Genomic DNA, 21,640 nt, shown 5'->3' with positions numbered 1-21,640 from the left:
TCAAATTATTTTGCAGATATCTTGCAACACCCTTTTACAGCTCGAGAAATAAGAAAATTGATGGAAGGTATAAGACAAGGCTTTACATACAACAAACAAGGTGCGATAGCAAAGCAAGGCGAAGAGCCGTTAACCATGAATGAACTTAGTAAATACTTATCGAATGCGAAGACTAAAGGTAACATATTTTCATTTTATGCACATGCAAGTACCAAGGCAATGTACACGTGTAAGGCAAGTTTTTAAGAATTATAAAGGTTTGAAAGCTAACAGGCGAAATGTCTTAAACCATGACTGTAACTCCTGTTGTATTTATTCTCAAAATCAACACAAGAACGTATGATGACGAATATTAGCATCTTTAGTCTTTCAGGCGTTTGTACACCAAACAACATAAATTCATTTGTTTCTATGAAATAGTTTAATAAATAATATCATTTCGAAATATTCAGATTAGAAATAAAGTATGTGTTATTGTGTTTTGTACTCTTTTAAAAAAAAAGTGTTCATTGTCTCCAGTGTTGAGTCAAAGATAAAAACTGTGCATAAATACACGGTCATTCGTAAATTACTCTTGTCATACGAATAACGTAAAATAAGTTTTATCAACACCAAAATCAATTGAAAACTAATAAAATGCCATTATGCGCATCTTACTGCGCATAATGTGTTTTAGGGGAATGTTTTATAAATGCATTTTTCAGTTGCTGTACAATTAAATCTGTTAAAATAACGATAATCCCGCATAAGTATTTGAAGTTGATGCTTTAAAAATAAAAAAAAACAAAACAATCGGACATTAAAAAAATAATTCTTTTCTTCGATATTCTACGCAGGAATCTCCCTTACCTATAGGTAGAGATTTCTGAAGTTGAAGGAAAGCAACTCCTGTGTGCAGTTTGACTTTTCTTAAAAAAGTCTGCCCCCAGTCAAAATAAGAACAGTCATATTTGAAAACATATCATTTTGTAACTGGAAAAGTTTGGTATATTGAGTTAAAAGCTATAATTTTCTCCACCATTTTTACACACGCATCTGTTTCAGCTGCATTGTTACTTGAAACATACGTATAATTCCACTCTAATATCAATTCAAACTTAAAATTTGTAAAAGCAATATCAATTTTATCTTAAGGTTTAAGTTCACTTCCGCGACGTCAAACGTGTCAAATGTCACCTTTCTCTTACTTTTATGCATGTCATGACAGCAAACTTATAAATGTAATAAATGGGTTTTATAGATGTCCCTGCTTTACTTACAGGTTAAACTAATGATTGCAACATTTTTACGTAAGAATTCCTTCTTGAACTGTGCGTACAGGTTGTAAGTATTTATTTCTGACACTAATAACTGCTTTTTATTCTATTCTTGCAGATGAAACTGGATTTGAAATTCCAGCTTCAAGATTTACAAAAGACGAGATCATTAGAATGAAAGATGATATAAAGAATGGTCAATCGTATAACTATGAAGGGTTACCAGCTGTTTCTGGTGAAAAAATACTAACGATACAACAACTCGACAGGTTACTTGAAAGGCTAAGTGTTACAGGTATGTACAGTAATAATGCGTATTGCGTATTAAAAACTTAGGATATAGTAATTGAACTCTCTTCTAAGATAAGCAGAAGAAAACACTTTACTGTTTAGAAACAAAACTTTTCAATACGGCATAATTATTGTTCTGTATGAATATCAAAAACAACTCGATCAAGCAATATTGTGCACATTGCTAATACAGATTCGTTTTCAGACATAACTTTGTACAAAAACGTTTTTGTTTTAATCTGTCAATCTGTTATAAATTTATGTTCAGGTGTAAGTGTACGCCCATATATTTCAAGCTATGAACAATGTTCTTTCTCTTAAGCGTTTTTGTCTAAGATTTGCTATGCTCAATATCCCTTTCTCTAAACAACAGAGCTAGTTAGACCCTTTGCCTTTAACATGAAAGTGTTTCTAATGATTCTTGTTGCAACGATTTTCAAAATGATCACTAATTTCAGGGATCAGTTTAGTAAATCACGTCTTAAAGCGAAAACATAGAAATGATTAAATTCAATTTGATCATGACGTGACACTACTATACCTTGGATTTCACTATCTGAAGAAGTTTTTTTTTTGACGATCTATGTTAAATATAGCTAAAACAAATGAGTCCTATAAAATGCCAATGTTTTTCTAATTTGGGTTTGATCCTAATATAATTCTCCGAGTATCGTTATGAGCGCTCTGGCATAAATTAGATTGCTGATGTCCCGTGCCTTCAGCAATATGTACCGGAAGCGGTATCTGCTTGAGGTAACCAAGTATGCTAAAATCTTAATTGTATATACAGTAATTTTTTTAACCTGTCCCTTAAAGTCTAACCTATGTTTCATGTAGATGGTTTTTTTTCTGTTATTGTCTCGTACATTGTAACCTAGCTTCCATGCTTTATGTAGTTGGTTTTTCTGTTCTTGTCCCAATTAGTTTTATGCAGTGTCATTGCTCATTGTAGTTATTTTGCTGTTCTTGTATATACAACAGCTATGCAATATTATGCAGCTATTGACTTATGTTGAGGTCAATATGTGTTTTTACGGACTTCGTCCTCGGTCAATATCATTTTTACAGGTCCGTAAAAACGCATATTGACCGAAACATCAGTCTATAATTGTTATATTATATACCCGTCTCAAATGCATTCATTTCACTGACCCATATTTCATACATATAAGAAAATGTGATATCACAAGAGTCATTATCACTTTTGCAGGTCAATATCGCTTTTTACGGACCCGCGCGTGCACTCATTTCGACCAGTCAAATGAGCGCATTTGAGAAGGGTATATAATATATATTGTTAATCTGTCCCTGTCCTTTTATGACTATTCGACATAGCCTGTTTTCTATATATATTTGCTTTTATGTCATATTTTCTTCTATGCCACATGTACTCTAATATAGCATCCTTGCTGTGTGTAGTTGTTTTGTGTTTGACTTTTCCATTAAGTTTAACATATTAGTTGCTTTCTTGTTACTGTCCTCCATGCCGTATGCAGTTATTCATTCTGTATGTGTTTGATTGTCTGAACATGTTCCTTAACATGTTATATAGTGACATACTAATTATACCCCCACAAACGAAATTTGGAAGTATATAGGAGTCAGCTTTTCGGTCGGTATAATTTTTGTTAACCTCCGCCGTCCCTCGAGCAATATCATACGGTGTCTATATTTACAACTTATTCGTTTTGCAGGAGCTTGATCAAAAAAGAGTATTTTAATGATAGAAATCTTCATATCACCATAAATATTACAACAGGGTTACCGTTATCATAAGCTACAGATCGTCCGAACTGTTAGAGAAATATAATACTAACCTAAAAGCACTTTTAAAATTTGGACTTACACACCCGGAATACTATAGAGATGTAGTTTATAAAATTCGCAAAATTAAATATATTCCTTATTTTAATCAGATACTTGTAAAACGTGTTAAAACGTTCATCAATAGAGGATACGATGCGAAAATCGTGAAGCACAGTGCATGTTTGGTGATGAACCCTCTACAGTTAATCGCTACGCTTTCCTATTTGATGGTGCGATGACTATAATAAAGTGTAAGACTCCTTGATGCTTTTCTCCTAAATCCTACATAAAACAGACGGAGGGAGTGGAATTTCGTCTTGCAGCTTTCTTAGTCGTGCCCTTAAAAGTTAGGATCCTGTGACTTCAGACAAGTTGTTGAGGACATTGGTGTAATTATACATTAGATTTACCTTAATTTTATGTTTTACTTAATATGATCTGGTATTTTTCGCTAATGTTAGATCCTTTCTCAGCGGGTTTTTTTATATACATTGTGTTGTCTAACTTGTTAAAAATACGATAAGTGCGAGGTTGGCATGCCCTAAATGCATTTAAACCCACAGTTTCTTTTATATAGGTCACTGACCGTTCCAAAGCGGTGCCCCTATTTTCAACTGGTTTTCTGTCTGTCGTGTATTTTGTGTTGCGTATATTGTCTTGTTTATTGTACGCGTTTTTCCTCTTTCTCCTCACTCCCGCTATCGCCCCCATCCTTTCCCCTTGCATTTCCGCTTCCTTGTTTTGGCATCCCCTCCCCTTTAACTATGAGTAAGTTTTCGTGTCCACCTATATTTTGACTGCCGGAATTCTTACTTGTCTGTCTATCTATGTTAATTAGTTGGGTGTGGTTGTGTGTGTTTGTCTTTGTTACATGAATGTCTGCGCTACTGTGGTTTACTTTGAAATGTGAATGTGACTAAGGAAAGTAGCATTCCCTTTGTATATTCATCTATGTTCTACTTTCCCTTCAACCCCCTCCCCTACCTCTTTCTACCCCTTACCCCTTCACCCCCTCTATCTATATTTTGCGTAAAATTTAAATGTACTTGTTGGATTTTTTAAGCATCCCGCCTGTAATATTTTTCCGTTACAGCTTTTTTTTGTCATGGACCTACTTTGCAAATGCGTGGCTCTGAGGTTGTGTTTGTAGTGCTCTGTGCTTCCGAGAAATCTACCCTACCAATTTTCTATGGTTCAAAGGTCTAATATCATAAATACAGGGCAGATTTGACATTGCTGCAAACTACCATTTTTTACGTAGTTAAGTTCCTTTCCAACTTGAAGTTTGTCAAACTCGTGGTTTCCGGACAATAACCCATGAATGGCTTGACAGATTTAAATAGTATTTTGTACACAGGCGTAACATCATAAAATACACATATCAAGAATTACTCTGGTTACAAACCACTGATGTTATGACATAGTCATGGCGCCTTTCCAGCTTAATATTTGCTATACTTCTCTGACAAGGCCGTAGTGAGTGTATTAATCATCATTCGTGTAACAGTTATAGTTGTAGTTGTTTCCTTGAACCCTGTCCCTTAAACTGTAAGATAGCAACCATAAAATTTGCATTTGTTACTACATGTATATGAAATTATATTCTCTCACTGTCCGTTATAGTCTAATATATCTTTCATGTTTAGGGTATCTCTCCTGATATATCGGGCAAATAATACAATATAATTATTATATGGTTTCACTGCCAGCAAGTAAACTTGCCTGTATACTCTCTGTACCTAGTCTGACTGCTAATTAACCGTATCAAATAGCCTTTAACCTGAGTTACTATATTTTATTGATCCACATATATGTTACTTGTTAGAAAACATTAATGACGGACAGACAAGTAAACCATTTGACAAAATCGTTTGTTAATTAAATCAGGTTACACAAAAGCATACTCATACCGGGCTGAAGAGTTCTCTTTTGGCTAATTAATATACAGTTATAACAGAACAGCGAATGACCTTTAAAACACATACAGCGCCAACAACATAAACTATTGTATTTAAATGAAGACTGTTTCAAAAACAATAACATAGATGATGTGAGCACGTATAGATTTCACAAGTAATGGAAAAATCACAAGTTTACAAAACATAATATGTATCACAATCTATATCTATATTTTACGGACAGTAGATTTGCAATTTCATTATGATAAATTTCTTGAAAGACTTGATGCCCTCGGTAAACAGTGATGATCCATGAGCTTAAATGCTAGGTATAAACTGTCGTGGCTATTGAATAACAGGGTATTATTGTAACATGTATGTGGGTTTTCTCCTGTTGGTCTTGGCTACTTTTTTACAACAGTCTGGATTCTATGTGAGACTTCTGGTATATTATGCAAACTTGGCTATATGTATCGGTTAAGGAGATTAAAAAAATATATAGATACTATGTCTTCTATGGAATTGTCACGAAGTGAACGAGCCATCCCCTAGGATAAACTCAAAACGCTACAGTCTATGGAGTTAATCTCTCTCTATCTCCCTCTTTCTCTCTCTCTCTCTCTCTCTCTCTCTAACTGAAATACTGTTGAAGAACGGCGTTAAACCAAAAAGAAACAAACAAACTCTCCTTACAATTGTGATTATCGGCGTATTGATGATATCACATTCGAAATGCAACTTTCCCACGCCGGTAAAATAAAGGAATACATAGTTTCAAGTCATTTTACTGCAGGCGTGGAACCAGATATTCCAACTTCGAGATTTACAAGACAGGAAATTAATAAAATGATAAACGATATCAATAGAGGTATATCATACAACTATTATGGCAAAACACCTGTCGGAGACGAGAAGAAACTTACAGTTGCTGTTCTGAATAAACTACTTCGAAGACTTGATAGTTCCGGTAAGGAGCCTTGTTTTCATATCACTGACGCTTGAAGTTTACTGCAAAGTGTTATTTACTTAGGCTGTTGCATATAACTGTATTTACTGTAATGTCGTCTTTTCCATGTTGTACTTGGCTACCTTTGAAGCAGTATTTCACTTATATAACGTAGAACTGTTATCTTAATCAATGTTTCTTTAATCTATGAAAGAGTTTATGTATACTGTGCAGGACACTGCAAACTACTCTACATGTATCGGTCATGGAGGTCAATATATTATAGTCAATATGTCTTCTATCAAATCTGTACGAAAAAGATAAGCCATACAAATCTAGAAACGCCAAGATCTAAAAATTGCGGGTTCTCTGCCTATCTGGTTGTCCTAGGCCTGTTTAATTAAGGTATACCTAGTTTCATGTGATTCTTAATGCAGGCGCGGATCTAGATATTCCAATTTCGAGATTTACACGAGAGCAAATTCTTAGAATGATAGACGATATCAACAGAGGTACATTGTACAATTACAATGGACTAACGCCTGTCGGTAACGAAAAGACACTCACAGTGGATGTTTTAAATCGATTGCTTCAAAGACTCGATGGCACTGGTAAGGAGCAGAGCATTCATATATCTTATTTGTATTTTAATTTCAAGTTATAAATAGCTTATGTTGTTGAATATCTGTAGTCAGTAATTTGTACTTGTGTTGAGTTATTCCATTCAAATACGATTCGAAGTACTCTGTGCAGGAATCTGTCAAATTATCAACCCGAATTCAATATGGAGGAGGTGTGTGACAAAAATGAAAATCTCTTCTGTAAAATAGACGTATAGAACGCGCAATCCTCTAAACCTGGAGCATAGACTTAGCATTCCATATGTTGACTATCCCAATAGGTTTACCCGCTGAAGTAATGATAATATAAATCATTTACTACATTTGTTTTGCACTTGATCCTGCGTTTGAATGCGAGTATATACTTTCATGTTATTTGAATTGCAGGTGGGGAAGGTGGGGAACCTTTAATTCCAGCTTCGAGATTTACAAGACAGGAAATTAATAGAATGATAAACGATATCAATAGAGGTATATCATACAACTATTATGGCAAAACACCAATCGGAGGTGAGAAGAAACTTACAGTTGCTGTTCTGAATAAACTACTTCAGAGACTTGATAGTTCCGGTAAGCAGCCTTATTTTCATATCATTGACTCTTGAACTTTACTGCAAAGTGTTATTTACTTACTAATAGGCTGTTGTATATAAATGCATTTAGTGCAATATTGTCTTTTTCATGTTGTACTTGGCTACCTCTGAAGCATAGTTTACTTATATAACGTAGGACTGTTATCTTAATTAATGTATATTGAATCTATGAGAGAGTTTTCTATACTATGCAAGGTACTGCAAACTAAAACATGTATCAGTTTTGGAGGTCAGCATAATAATCACTATATCTTCTATCAAATCTGTACGAATAAGGTACACCATACTCGCGGATTAACTCAAAACGACAAAATCTAAAAGTTGCGGGTTCTCTGCCTATCTTGTTGTCCTAGGCCTGTTTAATCATAGCTTCATGTGATTCTAAACGCAGGCGCGGATTTAGATATTCCAATTTCGAAATTTACATGAGAGCAAATTCTTAGAATGATAGACGATATCAACAAAGTTACGTTGTACAATTACGATGGACTAACACCTGTCGGTAACGAAAAGACACTCACAGTGAATGTTCTGAATCGATTACTTCGAAGACTCGATGGCACTGCTTAGGAGCAGAGCATTTATATATTTGATTCGTATTTTGATTTCAAGTTATAAATCGCTTATATTGATTAATATCAGACAAATTATTGTATTTTGCGTTTGTGTTGCGTAAATCTACGTCTTTCAGCTGTGTTTCAGATATATAATGGGTAACTGTAATCAGCAAATTGTACTTTCAATTCCAGTATGAAAGCATTTTGTGCAGGCATCTTTCAAATTATCAACCTGAATTCACTATGGATGACGTCAGTGACACAAGAAAAAATGTCTTCTCTAAAATAGACGTATAGAACACTCATTCCCCGACAGATCGAGAATACACTTAGCAGTTCATATGTTCAAATCTCCCCATAGGTCTATCCTTTGAAGTTATGATAATATAAATCATTTACTACATTTAGTTTGCTCCTGATCCCACGTTTGATTGCAAGTATATACTTTCTTTTTATTCCAATCTCAGGTGGGGAAGGTGGGGAACCCTTCATTCCAACTTCGAGATTTACAAGACAAGAAATTAATAGAATGATAAACGATATCAATAGAGGTATACCATATAACTATTATGGCAAAACACCTGTCGGAGGAGAGAAGAAACTTACAGTTGCTGTCCTAAATAAACTACTTCGAAGACTTGATGGTACCGGTAAGCAGCAGAACTTTCATTCAAGTGAAATGAAAAGCTCACAGCAAAGTCTAACTTGTTTTGTATGTTGAATATGCAAGTATCTACTGCGATGTGTTTTTTCTTGTGTGGGACTGAGCTACCTGTTTCAAGCAGTATTTCACATATTTAACAGCAGATAGTTAACTTAATCAGGTTTTCTTGATTCTCTGTCAGATTTATCGTTTACTGTGAAATTAGCTTCAAACTTCTCCACAAGTATATGCGTTGGACAGACATGTTTTCTATCAATTCCTTACTAATTACATGTAGATATGCCCTCCCCGCGGATAAACTCAAAACACAACTATTTGTGACCTCTTTCTCTTTACTAAACTGTGTGTTTTGTTTCGTAGCTTTGATTATATTATATTTTGATTCTTTGTCTGTCTTGTTGTCCTATGCATGTATAATCAAAGAATACATGGTTTTTCCTCTCACTCTGATTGCAGGTAGAGAACAAGATATTCCAATTTCGAGATTTACAAGAGAGCAAATAAATAAAATGATAGACGATATCAGCAGAGGTATATCATACAATTATAATGGATTACGACCTATCGGTAATGAGAAGACACTTACAGTTGATGTTCTGAATAGATTACTTCAAAGACTCGATGGCACTGGTAAGGAGCAGAGTATTCATATATCTGATTCATATTTTAATTTCCAATTATAAATAGCCTATGTTGATGAATATCAAGCAATGATGATGTGCGTTGGTGTTGCGTATATGCATGTCTTCATCAGTATTTAAAGTATATAATTGGTAACTGTTATCAGTAAATTGTACTTGGGGTGATTGTTTCTTTCCAGTACGAAAGTATTGTTTGAAAGAAACTGTAAAACTCTCCATCTGAATTCACTCTTGAGAACGCCTGTTACAAAAGAGAAAATTTCTTCTATAAATTAGGCATGTAGGTCATGCGCTTCCCCAGAGATCGAACATAGACTCATTAGTCCATATGTTGAACTGTCCCGAAGGGCTATCTGCTGAAGTAGTGATGATATAAAGCCGTTATTCCCATTGTTTTGCTCCTATTCCCATGTTTGATTACGCGTATATACTTTCATGTTAACCAAATTGCAGTCGGTGAACCAGATATTCCAACTTCGAGATTTACAAGACAAGAAATTAATAGAATGATAAACGATATCAATGGAGGTATATCATACAACTATTATGGCAAAACACCTGTCGGAGGTGAGAAGACACTTACAGTTGCTGTTCTGAATAAACTACTTCGAAGACTTGATGGTACAGGTAAGCCGCAGAACTTTCATTTAAGTGAAATGAGAAGCTCACTGCAAAGTTTAAATTGTATTCTATGTAGAATATCTAAGTATCTATTGCGACGTGTCTTTTCTTGTGTGGTACTGAGCTACCAGTTTCAAGCAGTATTTCACATATTTAACAGCGGACAGTTAACTTAATCAGGTTTTCTTGATTCTCTGTCAGAATTATCGTTTACTGTGAAAGTAGCTTCAAACTTCTCCACAAGTATATGCGTTGGAGGTCTTAAATGACAGACATTATGTTTTCTATCAAATCGTTACTAATTACATGTAGATATGCCCTCCCCGCGGATAAACTCAAAACACAACTATTTGTGACCTTTTTCTCTTTACTAATCTGTGTGTTTTGTTTCGTACCTTTGATTATGTTATATTTTGATTCTTTGTCTGTTTTGTTGTTCTATGCCTGTATAATAAAAGAATACATAGTTTCATCTCACTCTGATTGCAGGTGGGGAACCAGATATTCCAATTTCGAGATTTACAAGAGAGCAAATAAATAAAATGATAGACGATATCAACAGAGGTATATCATACAATTATAATGGATTACGACCTATCGGTAATGAGAAGACACTTACAGTTGATGTTCTGAACAGATTACTTCAAAGACTCGATGGCACTGGTAAGGAGCAGAGTATTCATATATCTGATTCATATTTTAATTTCCAATTATAAATAGCCTATGTTGATGAATATCAACCAATTGATGATGTGCGTTTGTGTTGCGTAAATGCATGTCTTCAACAGTATTTCAAATATATAATTGGTAACTGTTATCAGTAAATTGCACTTGTTGTGATTTTTTCTTTTCCAGTACGAAAGTATTCTTTGCAAGAAACTGTAAGACTCTCCGCCTGAATTCATTATTGAGAACGTCTGTGACAAAAGAGAACATTTCTTCTATAAATTAGACATGTAGGTCACGCGCTTCCCCAGAGATCGAGCATAGACTCATTAGTCCATATGTTGAACTGTCCCGAAGGGCTATCTGCTGAAGTAGTGATGATATAAAGCCGTTATTCCTTGTTTGCTCCTATTCCCATGTTTTGATTACGCGTATATACTTTCATGTTAACCAATTGCAGTGGTGAACCAGATATTCCAACTTCGAGATTTACAAGACAAGAAATTAATAGAATGATAAACGATATCAATGGAGGTATGTCATACAACTATTATGGCAAAACACCTGTCGGAGGAGAGAAGACACTTACAATTGCTGTTCTGAATAAACTACTTCGAAGACTTGATGGTACAGGTAAGCAGCAGAACTTTCATTTAAGTGAAATAAGAAGCTCACTGCAAAGTTTAAATTGCTTTGTATGTTGAATATCCAAGTATCTACTGCGATGTGTTTTTCTTGTGTGGGACTGAGCTACCAGTCTCAAGCAGTATTTCACATATTTAACAGCGGACAATTAACTTAATCAGATTTTCTTGATTCTCTGTCAGATTTATCGTTTACTGTGAAAGTAGCTTCAAACTTCTCCATAAATATATGCGTTGGAGGTCTTAAATGACAGACATTATGTTTTCTATCAAATCGTTACTAATTACATGTAGATATGCCCTCCCCGCGGATAAACTCAAAACACAACTATTTGTGACCTCTTTCTCCTTACTAACTTATGTGTTTTGTTTCGGAGCTTCGATTATGTTATATTTGATTCTTTGTCTGTCTTGTTGTCCTATGCCTGTATAATCAAAGAATACATAGTTTCATTTCACTCTGATTGCAGGTGGGGAACCAGATATTCCAATTTCAAGATTTACAAGAGAGCAAATAAATAAAATGATAGACGATATCAACAGAGGTATATCATACAATTATAATGGATTACGACCTATCGGTAATGAGAAGACACTTACAGTTGATGTTCTGAATAGATTACTTCAAAGACTGGATGGCACTGGTAGGGAGCAGAGTATTCACATACCTGATTCATATTTATATTTTCAATAATAAAAAGCCTATGTTGATGAATATCAAGAAATTGATGATGTGCGTTTGTGTAGCGTATATGCATGTTTTCAACAGTATTTCAAGTATGTAATTGGTAACTGTTATCAGTAAATTGTACTTGTTGTGATTTTTTCTTTTCCAGTACGAAAGTATTCTTTGCAAGAAACTGTAAGACTCTCCGCCTGAATTCATTATTGAGAACGTCTGTGAAAAAAGAGAACATTTCTTCTATAAATTAGACATGTAGGTCACGCGCTTCCCCAGAGATCGAGCATAGTCTCATTAGTCAATACGTTGAACTGTCCCGAAGGGCTATCTGCTGAAGTAGTGATGATATAAAGCCGTTATTTCCTTTGTTCTGCCCCTATTCCCATGTATGCTTGATTACGCGTATATACTTTCATGTTAACCCACTTGCAGTTGGTGAACCAGATATTCCAACTTCGAGATTTACAAGACAAGAAATTAATAGAATGATAAACGATATCAATGGAGGTATATCATACAACTATTATGGCAAAACACCTGTCGGAGGTGAGAAGACACTTACAATTGCTGTTCTGAATAAACTACTTCGAAGACTTGATGGTACAGGTAAGCAGCAGAACTTTCATTTAAGTGAAATGAGAAGCTCACTGCAAAGTTTAAATTGCTTTGTATGTAGAATATCCAAGTATCTATTCCGACGTGTTTGTTCTTGTGTGGGACTGAGCTACGTCTTCAAGCAGTATTTCACATATTTAACAGCGGACATTAACTTAATCAGTTTTCTTGATTCTCTGTCAGAATTTCGTTTACTGTGAAAGTAGCTTCAAACTTCTCCAAATATATGCGTTGCAGGTCTTAAATGACAGACATTATGTTTTCTATCAAATCGTTACTAATTACATGTAGATATGCCCTCCCCGCGGATAAACTCAAAACACAACTATTTGTGACCTTTTTCTCTTACTAATCTGTGTGTTTTGTTTCGTAGCTTGATTATGTTTATATTTGATTCTTTGTCTGTTTGTTGTTCTATGCCTGTATAATCAAAGAATACATAGTTTCATCTCACTCTGATTGCAGGTGGGGAACCAGATATTCCAATTTCGAGATTTACAAGAGAGCAAATAAATAAAATGATAGACGATATCAACAGAGGTATATCATACAATTATAATGGATTACGACCTATCGGTAATGAGAAGACACTTACAGTTGATGTTCTGAATAGATTACTTCAAAGACTGGATGGCACTGGTAGGGAGCAGAGTATTCATATACCTGATTCATATTTATATTTTCAATAATAAAAAGCCTATGTTGATGAATATCAAGCAATTGATGATGTGCGTTTGTGTAGCGTATATGCATGTTTTCAACAGTATTTCAAGTATGTAATTGGTAACTGTTATCAGTAAATTGTACTTGTGGTGATTTTTTCTTTTCCAGTACGAAAGTATTCTTTGCAAGAAACTGTAAAACTCTCCACCTGAATTCACTATTGAGAACGTCTGTGACAAAAGAGAAAATTTCTTCTATAAATTAGACATGTAGGTCACGCGCTTCCCCAGAGATCGAACATAGACTCATTAGTCCATATGTTGAACTGTCCCGAAGTGCTATCTGCTGAAGTAGTGATGATATAAAGCCGTTATTCCCTTTGTTTTGCTCCTATTCCTATGTTTGATTACGCGTATATACTTTCATGTTAACCAAATTGCAGTCGGTGAACCAGATATTCCAACTTCGAGATTTACAAGACAAGAAATTAATAGAATGATAAACGATATCAATGGAGGTATATCATACAACTATTATGGCAAAACACCTGTCGGAGGTGAGAAGACACTTACAGTTGCTGTTCTGAATAAACTACTTCGAAGACTTGATGGTACCGGTAAGCAGAGGAACTTTCATTTAAGTGAAATGAGAAGCTCACTGCAAAGTTTAAATTGCTTTCTATGTAGAATATCCAAGTATCTATTCCGACGTGTTTGTTCTTGTGTGGGACTGAGCTACGTCTTTCAAGCAGTATTTCACATATTTAACAGCGGACAGTTAACTTAATCAGGTTTTCTTGATTCTCTGTCAGAATTATCGTTTACTGTGAAAGTAGCTTCAAACTTCTCCACAAGTATATGCGTTGGAGGTCTTAAATGACAGACATTATGTTTTCTATCAAATCGTTACTAATTACATGTAGATATGCCCTCCCCGCGGATAAACTCAAAACACAACTATTTGTGACCTCTTTCTCTTTACTAAACTGTGTGTTTTGTTTCGGAGCTTTGATTTTGTTATATTTTGATTCTTTGTCTGTCTTGTTGTCCTATGCCTGTATAATCAAAGAATACATAGTTTCATCTCACTCTGATTGCAGGTGGGGAACCAGATATTCCAATTTCGAGATTTACAAGAGAGCAAATAAATAAAATGATAGACGATATCAACAGAGGTATATCATACAATTATAATGGATTACGACCTATCGGTAATGAGAAGACACTTACAGTTGATGTTCTGAATAGATTACTTCAAAGACTCGATGGCACTGGTAAGGAGCAGAGTATTCATATATCTGATTCATATTTTAATTTCCAATTATAAATAGCCTATGTTGATGAATATCAAGCAATTGATGATGTGCGTTTGTGTTGCGATTATTCATGTCTTCAACTGTATTTCAAATATGTAATTGGTAACTGTTATCAGGAAATTGTACTTGTGGTGATTTTTCTTTCCAGTACGAAAATATTGTTTGAAAGAAACTGTAAAACTCTCCACCTGAATTCATTAATTGAGAACGTCTGTGACAAAGAGAAAATTTCTTCTATAAATTAGACATGTAGGTCACGCGCTTCCCATGAGATCGAAAATAAACACATTAGTGCATATGTTTAACTCTCCCGAAGTGCTATCTTCTGAAGTAGTGATGATATAAAGCCGTTATTTCCTTTGTTTTGCTCCTATTCCCATGTTTGATTACGCGTATATACTTTCATGTTAACCCGCTTGCAGTTGGTGAACCAGATATTCCAACTTCGAGATTTACAAGACAAGAAATTAATAGAATGATAAACGATATCAATGGAGGTATATCATACAACTATTATGGCAAAACACCTGTCGGAGGTGAGAAGACACTAACAGTTGCTGTTCTGAATAAACTACTTCGAAGACTTGATGGTACCGGTAAGCAGAAGAACTTTCATTTACGTGAAACGAGAAGATCACTGCAAAGTTTAAATTGCTTTCTATGTAGAAGATCCAAATATCTATTGCGATGTGTTTTTCCTTGTGTGGGACTGAGCTAACTGTTTCAAGCAGTATTTCACATATTTAACAGCGGACAGTTAACTTAATCAGGTTTCCTTGATTCTCTGTCAGAATTATCGTTTACTGTGAAAGAAGCTTCAAACTTCTCCGCAAGTATATGCGTTGGAGGTCTTAAATGACAGACATTATATTTTTTATCAATACGTTACTAATTACATGCAGATATGTCCTCCCCGCGGATAAACACTAAACACAACTATTTGTGACCTCTTTTTCTTTACTTAACTGTGCGTTCTGTTTCGTAGCTTTGATTATGTTAAATTTGATTCTTTGTCTGTCTTGTTATTCTATGCCTGTATAATCAAAGAATACATAGTTTCATCTCACTCTGATTGCAGGTGTGGAACCAGATATTCCAATTTCGAGATTTACAAGAGAGCAAATAAATAAAATGATAGACGATATCAACAGAGGTTTATCATACAATTATAATGGATTACGACCTATCGGTAATGAGAAGACACTTACAGTTGATGTTCTGAATAGATTACTTCAAAGACTCGATGGCACTGGTAAGGAGCAGAGTATTCATATATCTGATTCATATTTTAATTTCCAATTATTAATAGCCTATGTTGATGAATATCAAGCAATTGATGATGTGCGTTGGTGTTGCGTATATTCACGTCTTCAACAGTATTTCAAATATATAATTGGTAACTGTTATCAGTAAATTGTACTTGTGGTGATTTTTCTCTTTTCCAGTACGAAAGAATTCTTTGCAAGAAACTGTAAAACTCTCCACCTCAATTCACTATTGAGAACGTCTGTGACAAAAGAGAAAATTTCTTCTATAAATTAGACATGTAGGTCAGGCGCTTCCCCGGAGATGGAAAAAAAACACATTAGTCCATATGTTGAACTCTGCCGAAGTGCTATCTGCTGAAGTAGTGATGATATAAAGCCGTTATTCCCTTTGTTTTGCTCCTATTCCCATGTTTGATTACGCGTATATACTTTCATGTTAACCCAATTGCAGTTGGTGAACCAGATATTCCAACTTCGAGATTTACAAGACAAGAAATTAATAGAATGATAAACGATATCAATGGAGGTATATCATACAACTATTATGGCAAAACACCTGTCGGAGGTGAGAAGACACTTACAGTTGCTGTTCTGAATAAACTACTTCGAAGACTTGATGGTACAGGTAAGCAGCAGAACTTTCATTTAAGTGAAATGAGAAGCTCACTGCAAAGTTTAAATTGCTTTGTATGTAGAATATCCAAGTATCTATTGCGATGTGTTTTCTTGTGTGGGAGTGAGCTACCTATTTCAAGCAGTATTTCGCATATTTAACAGGGACAATTAATTTAATCAGGTTTTCTTGATTCCCTATCAGAATTACCGTTTACTGTGAAAGTAGCTCCAAACTTCTCCACACGTATATGCGTTGGAGGTCTTAAATGACAAACATTTTGTTTTCTATCAATTAGTTACTAATTACATGTAGATATGCCCTCCCCGCGGATAAACTCAAAGCACAACTATTTGTGTTCTCTTTCTCTTTACTAAACTGTGTGTTTTGTTTCGGAGCTTTGATTTTGTTATATTTTGATTCTTTGTCTGTCTTGTTGTCCTATGCCTGTATAATCAAAGAATACATAGTTTCATCTCACTCTGATTGCAGGTGTGGAACCAGATATTCCAATTTCGAGATTTACAAGAGAGCAAATAAATAAAATGATAGACGATATCAGCAGAGGTATATCATACAATTATAATGGATTACGACCTATCGGTAATGAGAAGACACTTACAGTTGATGTTCTGAATAGATTACTTCAAAGACTCGATGGCACTGGTAAGGAGCAGAGTATTCATATATCTGATTCATATTTTAATTTCCAATTATAAATAGCCTATGTTGATGAATATCAAGCAATTGATGATGTGCGTTGGTGTTGCGTATATGCATGTCTTCAACAGTATTTCAATATGTAATTGGTAACTGTTATCAGTAAATTCTACTTGTGGTGATTTTTTCTTTCCAGTACGAAAGAATTCTTTGCAAGAAACTGTAAAACTCTCCACCTGAATACACTATTGAGAACGTCTGTGACAAAAGAGAAAATTTCTTCTATAAATTAAACGTGTAGGCCAGGCGCTTCCCCGAGATCGAAGCATAGACACATTAGTCCATATGTTGAACTCTGCCGAAGTGTATCTGCTGAAGTAGTGATGATATAAAGCCGTTATTCCTTTGTTTTGCTCCTTTCCATGTTTGATTACGCGTATATACTTTCATGTTAACCAATTGCAGTTGGTGAACCAGATATTCCATCTTCGAGATTTACAAGACAAGAAATTAATAGAATGATAAACGATATCAATGGAGGTATATCATACAACTATTATGGCAAAACACCTGTCGGAGGTGAGAAGACACTTACAGTTGCTGTTCTGAATAAACTACTTCGAAGACTTGATGGTACCGGTAAGCAGAGGAACTTTCATTTAAGTGAAATGAGAAGCTCACTGCAAAGTTTAAATTGCTTTGTATGTAGAATATCCAAGTATGTATTGCGATGTATTTTTTCTTGTGTGGGACTGAGCTACCTGTTTTTAGCAGTATTTCACATATTTAACAGCGGACAGTTAACTTAATCATGTTTTCTTGATTCTCTATTAGAATTATCGTTTACTGTGAAATTAGCTTCAAACTTCTCCACAAGTATATGCGTTGGAGGTCTTAAATGACAGACAATATGTTTTCTATCAAATCGTTACTTATTACATGTAAATATGCCCTCCCCGCCGATAAACTCAAAACACAACTATTTGTGACCTCTTTCTTTTTACTAAACTGTGTGTTTTGTTACGGAGCTTTGATTTTGGTATATTTTGATTCTTTGTCTGTCTTGTTGTCCTATGCCTGTATAATCAAAGAATACATAGTTTCATCTCACTCTGATTGCAGGTGGGGAACCAGATATTCCAATTTCGAGATTTACAAGAGAGCAAATAAATAAAATGATAGACGATATCAACAGAGGTATATCATACAATTATAATGGATTACGACCTATCGGTAATGAGAAGACACTTACAGTTGATGTTCTGAATAGATTACTTCAAAGACTCGATGGCACTGGTAAGGAGCAGAGTATTCATATATCTGATTCATATTTTAATTGCCAATTATAAAGAGCCTATGTTGATGAATATCAAGCAATTGATGATGTGCGTTTGTGTTGCGTATATGCATGTCTTCAACAGTATTTCAAATATATAATTGGTAACTGTTATCAGTAAATTGTACTTGTGGTGATTTTTTCTTTTCCAGTACGAAAGTATTCTTTGCAAGAAACTGTAAAACTCTCCACCTGAATTCACTATTGAGAACGTCTGTGACAAAAGAGAAAATTTCTTCCATCAATTAGACATGTAGGTCACGCGCTTCCCCAGAGATCGAGCATAGTCTCATTAGTCTATATCTTGAACGTTCCCGAAGTGATTTCTGCTGAAGTAGTGATGATATAAAGCCGTTATCCGCTTTGTTTTGCTCCTATTCCCATGTTTGATTACGCGTATATACTTTCATGTTAATTCAATTGCAGTGGGTGAACCAGATATTCCAACTTCGAGATTTACAAGACAGGAAATTAATAGAATGATAAACGATATCAATAGAGGTATATCATACAACTATTATGGCAAAACACCTGTCGGAGGAGAGAAGAAACTTACAGTTGCTGTTCTAAATAAACTACTTCGAAGACTTGATGGTACCGGTAAGCAGCAGAACTTTCATATCATTGAAATGAGAAGCTGTGACAAAACGAGAAAATTCCTTAAAAAAAAAAAAAAAAAAATAAAATAACAAAAAAAAAAAAAAAACATAGAAAACACGCGTTTCCCCAAAGATCGAGCATTAAATGACCAGTCCTTATTTTGAACTCTCCCGAATTGCTGACTGCTGAAATAGTGATGATATAAAGCCGTTATTCCCTATGTTTTACACATTTTCCTATGTTTGATTACGCGTATAAACTTTCATGTTAATCCAATTGCAGCTGGTGAACCAGATATTCCAACTTCGAGATTTACAAGACAGGAAATTAATAGAATGATAAACGATATCAATAGAGGTATATCATACAACTATTATGGCAAAACACCTGTCGGAGGAGAGAAGAAACTTACAGTTGCTATTCTGAATAATCTACTTCGAACACTTGATGGTACCGGTAAGCAGCAGAACTTTCATATCATTGAAACGAGAAGCTGTGACAAAAAGAGAAAATTCCTTGAAAAAAAAAAAAAAAAAAAAAAACATGTAGAACACGCGTTTCCCTAAAGATCGAACACTAAATGACTAGTCCATATTTTGAACTCTCTCGAATTGCTCACCGCTGAAATAGTGATGATTTAACGCCGTAATTTCCTTTGTTTTACACCTTTTCCTATGTTTGATTACGCGTATAAACTTTCATGTTAATTTAATTGTAGTTGGTGAACCAGATATTCCAACTTCGAGATTTACAAGACAGGAAATTAATAGAATGATAAACGATATCAATAGAGGTATATCATACAACTATTATGGCAAAACACCTGTCGGAGGAGAGAAGAAACTTACAGTTGCTGTTCTAAATAAACTACTTCGAAGACTTGATGGTACCGGTAAGCAGCAAAACTTTCATATCATTGAAATAAGAAGCTCATTACAAAGTACAAGTTGCCTTGTCTGTTGAATATCCAATTATCTATTGCAGTGTGTTTTTTTTCTCTGTTGGACTGAGCTACCTGTTGCCAGCATAATTTCACATATACTATCAGCGGACAGTTAACTTAATCAGATTTTCTTGATTCTACGTCAGAATTATCATATTCTGTGAAAGTAGTTTCAAACTTCTCCACAAGTATGAGTGTTGGAAGTCTAAAATGACAGACAGAATATTTTCTATCAAGTCGTTACTAATTACATGTAGATACGCCATCCCCGTAGATAAAACGAGAACACCACGATTTGCGCTCTCTTTCTCTCTACTTAACTGTGTTTTATTCAGAATATTGATTGTGTTATATTTTGATTCCTTGTCTCTCTTGTTGTCCTATGTCTGTGTTATCAAAAATACAAAGTATCATCTCACTCTAATTACAGGCGTGGAACCAGATATTCCAACTTCAAGATTTACAAGACAGGAAATTAATAGAATGATAAATGATATCAATAGAGGTATATCATACAACTATTATGGTAAAACACCTGTCGGTGGTGAGAAGAAACTTACAGTTGATGTTCTGAATAAACTACTTCGAAGACTTGATGGTACCGGTAAGCAGCAGAACTTTAATATCATTGAATGAGAAGCTGTGACAAAACGAGAAAATTCCTTTTAAAAAATCAACAACAAAAAAAAAACATGTAAAACACGCGTTTCCCCAAAGATCGAGCATTAAATGACCAGTCCTTATTTTGAACTCTCCCGAATTGCTCACCGCTGAAATAGTGATGATATAAAGCCGTTATTTCCTTTGTTTTACATATTTTCCTATGTTTGATTACGCGTATAAACTTTCATGTTAATCCAATTGCAGTTGGTGAGCCAGATATTCCAACTTCGAGATTTACAAGACAGGAAATTAATAGAATGATAAACGATATCAATAGAGGTATATCATACAACTATTATGGCAAAACACCTGTCGGAGGAGAGAAGAAACTTACAGTTGCTGTTCTGAATAAACTACTTCGAACACTTGATGGTACCGGTAAGCAGCAGAACTTTCATATCTATGAAATGAGAAGCTGTAACAAAACGAGGAAATTCCTTTAAAAAAAAGCATGTAGAACACGCGTTTCCCCAAAGATCGAGCATTAAATGACCAGTAAATATTTTAAACTCTCCCGAATTGCTCACTGCTGAAATAGTGACGATATAAAGCCGTTATTTCCTTTGTTTTACACCTTTTTCTATGTTTGATTACGCGTATAAACTTTCATGTTAATCCAATTGCAGTTGGTGAACCAGATATTCCAACTTCGAGATTTACAAGACAGGAAATTAATAGAATGATAAACGATATCAATAGAGGTATATCATACAACTATTATGGCAAAACACCTGTCGGAAGCGAGAAGAAACTTACAGTTGCTGTTCTGAATAATCTACTTCGAAGACTTGATGGTACCGGTAAGCAGCAGAACTTTCATATCATTGAAACGAGAAGCTGTGACAAAAAGAGAAAATTCCTTTAAAAAAAATAAAACATGTAGAACACGCATTTCCCCAAAGATCGAACACTAAATGACTAGTCCATATTTTAAACTCTCTCGAATTGCTCACCGCTGAAATAGTGATGATTTGCGTTATTCCTTGTTTTCTCTTTTTCCTATGTTTGATTACGTCATAAAACTTCATGTTATCTAATTGCAGTGTGGAACCAGATATTCCAACTTCGAGATTTACAAG

The 21,640-nt window shown here is 34.8% G+C and overlaps 1 protein-coding gene across 11 annotated transcripts in view; it reads left to right on the top strand.

The window, feature by feature from the left end:
- LOC123532644 (uncharacterized) overlaps window positions 1–21,640 on the top strand; it is a 90,700-nt gene that overhangs the window by 33,593 nt on the left and 35,467 nt on the right. For 5 of the 11 annotated variants that reach the window (XM_053517791.1, XM_053517793.1, XM_053517795.1 and 2 more), the window contains 26 exons: window positions 17–178; window positions 1,375–1,551; window positions 6,045–6,218; window positions 6,635–6,808; window positions 7,205–7,387; window positions 8,435–8,617; window positions 9,088–9,261; window positions 9,726–9,899; window positions 10,383–10,556; window positions 11,674–11,847; window positions 12,318–12,491; window positions 12,966–13,139; window positions 13,606–13,779; window positions 14,263–14,436; window positions 14,901–15,074; window positions 15,557–15,730; window positions 16,198–16,371; window positions 16,852–17,025; window positions 17,485–17,658; window positions 18,142–18,315; window positions 18,782–18,955; window positions 19,238–19,411; window positions 19,674–19,847; window positions 20,329–20,502; window positions 20,766–20,939; window positions 21,188–21,361. In XM_053517791.1, the coding sequence (XP_053373766.1) occupies window positions 17–178; window positions 1,375–1,551; window positions 6,045–6,218; window positions 6,635–6,808; window positions 7,205–7,387; window positions 8,435–8,617; window positions 9,088–9,261; window positions 9,726–9,899; window positions 10,383–10,556; window positions 11,674–11,847; window positions 12,318–12,491; window positions 12,966–13,139; window positions 13,606–13,779; window positions 14,263–14,436; window positions 14,901–15,074; window positions 15,557–15,730; window positions 16,198–16,371; window positions 16,852–17,025; window positions 17,485–17,658; window positions 18,142–18,315; window positions 18,782–18,955; window positions 19,238–19,411; window positions 19,674–19,847; window positions 20,329–20,502; window positions 20,766–20,939; window positions 21,188–21,361 (4,533 nt within the window). The remainder of the gene's footprint in view (window positions 1–16; window positions 179–1,374; window positions 1,552–6,044; window positions 6,219–6,634; window positions 6,809–7,204; window positions 7,388–8,434; window positions 8,618–9,087; window positions 9,262–9,725; window positions 9,900–10,382; window positions 10,557–11,673; window positions 11,848–12,317; window positions 12,492–12,965; window positions 13,140–13,605; window positions 13,780–14,262; window positions 14,437–14,900; window positions 15,075–15,556; window positions 15,731–16,197; window positions 16,372–16,851; window positions 17,026–17,484; window positions 17,659–18,141; window positions 18,316–18,781; window positions 18,956–19,237; window positions 19,412–19,673; window positions 19,848–20,328; window positions 20,503–20,765; window positions 20,940–21,187; window positions 21,362–21,640) is intronic. The other 6 variants (XM_053517796.1, XM_053517792.1, XM_053517794.1 and 3 more) reach the window with 6 other exon arrangements.

Source organism: Mercenaria mercenaria, chromosome 11, assembly GCF_021730395.1.
Source record: "Mercenaria mercenaria strain notata chromosome 11, MADL_Memer_1, whole genome shotgun sequence".
NCBI lineage: Eukaryota > Metazoa > Mollusca > Bivalvia > Venerida > Veneridae > Mercenaria > Mercenaria mercenaria.
The sequence above is the reverse complement of the archived record's forward strand: the minus strand, read 5'-3'. Positions and strand labels throughout refer to the sequence as shown.